Source organism: Gavialis gangeticus, unplaced genomic scaffold (assembly GCF_001723915.1).
Source record: "Gavialis gangeticus isolate Ggan-Ray unplaced genomic scaffold, GavGan_comp1, whole genome shotgun sequence".
Lineage (NCBI taxonomy): Eukaryota > Metazoa > Chordata > Crocodylia > Gavialidae > Gavialis > Gavialis gangeticus.
In genome coordinates this window covers 51626013-51633483 of record NW_017729030.1, presented here as the reverse complement: position 1 = coordinate 51633483, position 7471 = coordinate 51626013, and the positions used below count along the sequence as shown (strand labels likewise).

The window sequence follows — 7471 nt, the reverse complement described above, 5'->3', positions numbered from 1 at the left end:
TTTAAATTCATTTTGCAGGAGTTTGCTGCAGTGCTCGGTGTGGCAGGAGGGGATGCTTTCCCTTTGCTATTTTAATCCTAAGAACTCTGAAGAGCTGAAGATAACTGAAATGGTGTATGCCATATTCCGAATCTTGCTTTATCATGCAATCAAATATGAGTGGGGTGGCTGGCGTGTTTGGGTGGATACGCTCTCAATCACACATTCAAAGGTGAGTGTTTAAGGAAATATATTTTGGAAAATTTGTGTTTTATTGTCTGCTGTCATTAGGAGCATTTAAATGCTGAGTCAAGCAATGCCTTTGAATGTAAATATTCTGATTAAATAGAAATGTACTGGTTAGAAGAATTGCTGATGGCATATACTTCAGTGCATTATTCACTGTATATTGGAAGCTGAGAGACTGTCAGAGCACATGAAACACAAAATCATTTTTTGCTGCTCACAGCTTGATGGTACTCATTTTAACTGTAAGCTAGTGTTTTTAACTGTCTTAAGTTCATCAGTTTTCAGGAGTGTTTTGTTGGAGTTTTAGTGCTAGATTTCCATGCATTAACAGCATGACGTTTTTAAACACAAGGTGGCGTACCTTATCTATTCATAGACAGAAATATCTTAAATCATCAAGCAGGGAAGCAAACAGCAGAACTAAGGAAATCAAAGTTTAGGTTGATGTTCTGTCTGTTAAAAATGTGTTAGTTGATTGGAAAGAGGAGATCCTTACTGTGTGAATAAAATGTCAGCCTCCATTTTTTCATGAGTGTTGCCTTGTTACAACATAAATTTATACAGTAAGGGAGATTTTACTAGTGACTTTCAGTTAAGGTGCGGTACATAATTTGCTTTGCTCCCATCAAGAAAAGGCAAGACTCTAACATAAGATATAGAGCTACTATTCTGTGATCTCGGAGAAGGTTACTCTAGGATTAATTTAATTGTATATACAAGAATAAATGATTAATCTAGTTAAAAGGCCAGTGAGTTTAAGTTATCACAGTTATCATTATTGGAATGGTTCGGACCTTAGGTGGACCCCTCATACTGGGTGAATTTTTCCTAACAAAAATGTCAATTAATTTAGAACACAACAGGCGTACTTGTTTATCTTCTAGATCACTGATTAGTGACTTATGTAATGTATCAGTCATCTATTGTATGTTGCTACTTGAGAGAAATATAAAAGTTGACCTACTAACAATGAAAGAAAAGCCTTGAAATGGACAAATTACAGGTGCAAAGAATTTTGAAACAGATTTTAATTTATCCCAAGGCTCTTCTATAATTGCACAAAGATGCCTGGGAAGGGGAGTCAGTGAGGTGGCCTGTACACTGTCCAGGGCAAAGGAAAAGGCCCTTAATGTATTTAAATGTGCTGAGACTGTTGTAACTTGCTGGGGACCCAGCCACCTGCTTGCCCCGGGTAGAAAAGTGGTATAAATTTACCTCTGTATCTGATGCATGTCAGGGGGACATGGTACCCTTACTTTCTGAACAACTTGATTTTTAAGTTACTATTCTGTTCTTAGAGGGGTGTGTGTGTGTTTGTGTGTGTGGTTGGTTGTTTGTTTGTTAAGTCTGGGCAATTTTTAAAAAATGGGAAAGTTCAGTGTACAGTGACTACTAATGAATGGTTGGTTTAGTCACACACACTTAACAGCTTTTAAATCAAAGCACTACAATGGATTTGTGGACACTAATTACTTATTATATAAAAGTTTTAATGCCTAATCAAATTATCCAGAGCTTATAAAAAAACCCCCAGATGATTTTAGGTGATCATGTTGGCCAAATAGTCCAAAACTCAATTCTGAATGCGTTATAAAATTACTGTAAAATAAGAACTCAGGATGCAAATGACGCTGCATTCTTAGGGCATTTATAAATGTGCTTGGGGGAAGAGTGAGGCGAGGGTTGCTAATTAGAAGTGCCTGGAATGTCATATGTATCAATGTCCCTGCGCTGAAAAATGGCGGCAGGGCGCTTTGAACTAAGCTCATTGAATGAGCTTTAGTTTAAAGCGCCCTGCTGCCATTTTTCAGTGTGGGGGACATTGATACATGTGACACTGGAGTCTGTTGGAGCGTGATAATTACCACGGTATGTGGAAATGACAGAAGGGAGTTCTGATTTGGAAGGAATTTGAAAAGATCTGAGAGTCTGGTCAAGGTTATTTCTAAAGAGTTGTTTTCATGGTAAGCATGCATGTTGCCAAAGATTAAATGAGGCATGTCTAAAACCAGCAAATGAAACAAAATCCCAAAATAAGCTGGTGTGAATCCTGCTACAATAATTTAAAGCTTTTTTTTAATTAAAAGGATTACATATTTGTATTTTTCAGATTAATTTTTTTGGTAAAGGTAATGGTTGCATTTTACATAGCAAGTAATGGTTAAAAGAAAGAGGTGATGACTCATAAATGTGTCTAATTTAAATACATATAAGTAAGCATATGTCAGTAAAAGCTCCTGATACTGACACATACTCATTATTTACTACTGTCTTTAAAAATAATTTTGTTTGTGTTGTTGATATTTAATGGGTAATGAATTAAGTTTCCCAAATTTTACTTGCTTTGAATATACCCATGTACTTATTGTAAAAGCCATTTATACATACTATGCTGGTTCTTATAATAAAGGACATTATAATGCTGTATAGAAATAATTCAGTGGGGATATTGCTGGATGCTAAATGTGTTATAGATTTGTTTGATTTCTAGTGTGCTTTCAAAGTACAGTTGAACCTAAAATCACAGGGACGAAATAATTTGTCCTTTAATATTGCTTAGAAAATAACCAGTTTGAGTTTATTTCATCTCTAATTGTATAGCATTGCTACTTATTTTATCCCTTTTGCAGTCCTTTGCGCCATCTTACTACTAATTTATAACACCATTCTTTGATAAAGAACTAGTATATAAAGGACTAGTGTTGCAGAATTGGATAGGTTTTGCAGAGCTACACATCAAGATACATGCAGCTGCTATAAAAAGCCAAAGAAACTCAATTGCAATTTTATTGTCCAGTTTGATAGATTTCCTGCCACCTTTGTAGCAGGGAAGCTGTTTGTCACTGTAACCCTCTCCTCCAACAGCTGCACAACGCTTTATAAGCAGCAATGGCTTTTCTAGCATAATTGCACTACATTGGTTTCTTTGCTTGCAGAATTTAAAAGGTGTGGGTAACCTTTTTAAAGCTGAATTGTTTTGTATTGCTCAGGCATTGTCTTGATTTCCATATTTTATCTTTTAGCCATTTCTTGAAAGCGGAACATGATTGATCTAAAACTGATTTAAAATGTGATCCTAGTTCGATAAAAATGTTAATGAGTAATTTAGATCAAACCCAATGTTTTTTTTCTTATCAAAATGCATTGAATTTATGAAAGCACCCAGAACAACTTTGTTTTTCAAGGATAACGGCCATGTTAGCTAGACCTTAAGCTTAAATCTGTCTAGCCCTATTACTTTGTAATAAGGACCGATGGTTTTGTGGTTAATAATAGGAAACAAGTAAAGAATGGTGGACAAGCTGCCTTCTTGACCTTTCAAATTCTCCAGGATTTAGAAAAATATAATGTTTTACACAATATAATACACTATCAAATTACCTTAATGTTTCAAAATATTGGGAGTTATGAATAATTGTTAATTATTTCAGATTCCTTCAAACATCTTTCACTTTAAAAATTCACTTCATGTTACCAAGTACCAAATCAAAGAAAAATGATTTAGATAAGAAATGGATAAATGTTTTAATAACTCAAATAGTTTATATTAGAGTTCAGAAATAGTTCCATGTCTGGACGGCAGTTGTATCACGTGATAAATCTGTGTGCAAATATATTTTAGAATATTGTTTACTAATTTGCATAAAATAATATTTGATTATCCTAATCAACATGAACAAAATTAGTTTAAAAATGTTAACTTCTTTTAAAGTACTGATGTCTAAGAAATTAACAATAAAACCTAGCAATTTTCTTGAAATGGGTTATACCGCTGGATAAATCATTTGAATAGTGTATCTTTTTACACTTTTAAAAAGCAATAATCCTTTTCAACCAGAGAGAAAATTAGATTGTACTACAAAATTGAATTGATGTGCATAAAATTAAATCTCTGGAGGTGAGAACAAGACCACTGAAGAAAACCTTCAGAGCAGAGCTGGAAGTGAGTTTGTGACCCAAAGTCTGGGAGGACTTAGTAGGATACTAAGTTGCATTAAAAGATGGTGACGTTTTTGTGATTAAAAAAAAATTGCTCTGCTGAAATATTTTAAATCTAAGCAAAGAAATAAGCATGAAACCAATAACTGAGGTGCCAAACAAAGATTTTTAAGGGTTAATGCAAGTCTCCAATTTATTACAATATAGTAGAGTAATTAAAATAAGTTTGCAGCCCACTCAAATTGTTTTTGAAATATTGAAGCTGTGAACGACTTAATGAAACAGAGGCAGGGAAGCTTTAGCTCCCAGATGAGTCTAGGTTTTTATGAGTTACATTGATTGATATGTCCATTTGTCCTATGTTTTGTTTGCATTTTGAAAGTAAACATAAATTGTTTAGAATATAATCTCTCCTCTTTTCTTTTTATGATAAGGCATATGATAAGACTATGATTTTAGCTTTGGGGGAAAGTGTTATGATGCACAAAAATTACTGAGTTACCATCACCCCATCCTCTGGCTCACTGTAAATTGGGATTGGTATTGGTGCATCCAAAGATAATTTGTTTCTTGTATTGAAGAAGTGTTTCAATTTTTGAACTGTGAGCATTACTCTGAGGAAAAACAGGTCAATACGTTTCTCATTAGGGTAAAAAATAGTAACATTTGCTGGAATTATGAACAGTTTATTGATAAAATTAGCATCATGAGAACTAGTTTGCAATAGGCAAGCAGCAGTATACAGTGTGATTGGCTAACTTGTTTGACAGCCAGCAACCTCTTTCCTCCTTCCAGTCCACAAAAATGCACACTTCCTAATGAAAAACAAAGGCTAAATCTTAACACACGTTTACATGTTTTAATACAAATGTTAGTCAACTTAGCTCTCTTGTATGCTAATCTTTGTCTGGCAATTAGTAAATGTTGAATGTCAAATTAAGTTAAAATTAATGGCAGAGGGGAATGTTGTAGTTATTAGCTCACAAGTGTCTTTAACTAGTAGTGCGTAGACATGCTTTCCAAACACTGCAAACGGCTATGGATTAACCATCAGATGATTGTGAAGATTAATGATTGGCCTTTTAACTCCCTAATTTAGAACAATTTCTTGTAATTAATTGTGAATTATCAGCTTTATAGTTGCAAATGCCTTAAGAAAAATAAAGAAAATGACTGAACATACATGAATATGAGGTTCTCTAAGCTGACACAGCTTTGAAATTGTTGTTGCAAGTTGACACGAGCTAGTATTTATGCCTTAAATTTAGTTAGTCCTATGCTATTCATATTTTAAAAATATCTTGTTTCTACTCTAGAGTGTACATTTTTCTTGATAGCTGTAGCCTTCATTAATCTTAAACACTGACTTTTTATATTATGTTTTATGGCATTCAGAGCCTGCTTTGTGAGGGGTGCTTCATAAACTCAATGTCATGGGATATTTGTTTAAAAAAAAAAGTGTTCACTGCCTTCGATAGAAACATCATTGTTTGTTTATATATTCTGTGTTAATTAAACTCACTTGTAAATTCAAGTAGCAAAACACAAGTTAGGCAGGCTTGCTACAATGTTTAGGTTTTACAAGGTAGTGTTTCATTTTTTAATAGAAAAGAAAACTGCCTCTTCCTCCCTGGCCTTTGTTGTCTCCCCCCTCTGCCCCTCCCCTGCTCTCCCCTACCTCTTGCTTCCCCTCCACCCTTCCCCCCCATAAATTTGCTTCTGAGTTGATGGTTTTTTTTAGTAGAGGACACTAGATGGACATTTCACCTTACAGTAGAAGCAAACTTTAAAACTAGGATTTTCCAATTGAAATGAGAAGTTAGGAAGTATAGGGAAACTTTTAAATACATGAGTGGAAAGTCCATGGCATGCCTAAGGGCAAAAAATGGGTGCACATGGTAAAATTGTTAATGAAGGTGTACAAATAGCTGAACTGATGGATAAACATTTGTGTTGTGTTTTGGGGAAGAAAGAGGATGGTGTGTTTGAAATGTATATTGATGATAAATGCTTTCCAATCTGTTTGCATCCAAGGAATATTAAATAAAAGCTGCTAGGAGTAAGTTAACTGAAGGGTGCTAAAAGGTTGACAGAAGGGATCTGTGACCTGCTGGTGTTAATTTTTCATAAACAGTGGCATATAGTGGAAGTTTCAGAAAACCAGGAGTGTGCCTCAAAAGGGCTCAAATAATGAGCCGACCCACTAATTACAGACTATCTTGAGGATAATGGAAAGTTGGTTACAGGTTTTAATTCTTTATCAATCAAAGATTCATAGTGAAAACCAGTCAACATTGCTTTACGGATAATGGGTTTTGTCCAACCTGACTTCATTCAAGATTCACTAATAAAAGTGTAGATGGAGTAAACTTAGGGAGATAATATAGTTATGTTTGACCTGGTGTTGCAGTACATTCTTATTTGAAAAAATTAGGACTGCACGATATGTATAAAGCATATGTTGGAAGGATTAAAATCTGGTTAATTGATATCTTTAAAAGAGGTGTCAATGGGGAATTATCATTGAATCATTTTAGTGGACCTCTTTAAGGGTTAACAGCAGCCGTGATGCAGTTCATGATTTTCTTTGATGGTCTGAAAGTAATTATAAAATTCATTGCCCATTCAAAAGGTTCAGATGACACAGAGATCGGCAGTGTGGTAAATGAAATGGATTAGGCAGTCGTAGACTCATTTGGGTTGCTTGATAGGCAGGGCCCATTCAAAGAAAAGGCACTAATATAACCCACAAGAAAATTATGTCTGAGACAATAGAGTATAGACTAAGGCAGTAGTTCTCAACCTTTTTTGTACTAGGACCTATTTGTAAACATCAGTGGCCAGTCCTGACCCAGTAAATAGTTTAAGTAGAAAACAGCCCTCTGGCCCTGCTGGTGCCCCTCACTCCCAGTCCACAGCCCCCAACCCTGCTGGTGCTTCTTACTCCCAACCCACTGCTCTCTGCTGCCAGGCCCCAGCATTCCAGTGTGTGGGGCAAGGGGAGGGTGTGTTGGACAGGTGAGGGCAGTACAGCCCTTCTCCCTCCCCCCCCCCCCCAGTGCTGCTGGCGGTGTGGCTGGTGCAGGGGTTCTGGCAGCAGCAGCAATGAGGCGCAGTGTTCTGCTCTCTCCTTCAGTGCCAGGTCCTGTCTACTGGATTGTGGAAGTGGCTCCTGCCCATGCTGGTCCAGCTAGGCTGCAGCTCTCTGCTCACTGTGGGTGCACAAATGTTGGGGGAGGTGCCCCCCACTCCCCTCATGCATTGCCTGTGCCCCCCTGAACGTGTCATCTGTGCCCCCCTGCGG

General features: G+C 36.4%; 1 protein-coding gene across 11 annotated transcripts in view; it reads left to right on the top strand.

The window, feature by feature from the left end:
* The window catches only part of LRBA (LPS responsive beige-like anchor protein), a 760533-nt gene that overhangs the window by 173281 nt on the left and 579781 nt on the right, over positions 1-7471 (top strand). For 7 of the 11 annotated variants that reach the window (XM_019522186.1, XM_019522189.1, XM_019522184.1 and 4 more), the window contains exon 22: positions 113-211. In XM_019522186.1, coding sequence (XP_019377731.1) covers positions 113-211 — 99 coding nt within the window. Of the gene's footprint in view, positions 1-18; positions 212-7471 lie in introns of all 11 variants that reach the window. The other 4 variants (XM_019522192.1, XM_019522187.1, XM_019522183.1 and 1 more) reach the window with 1 other exon arrangement.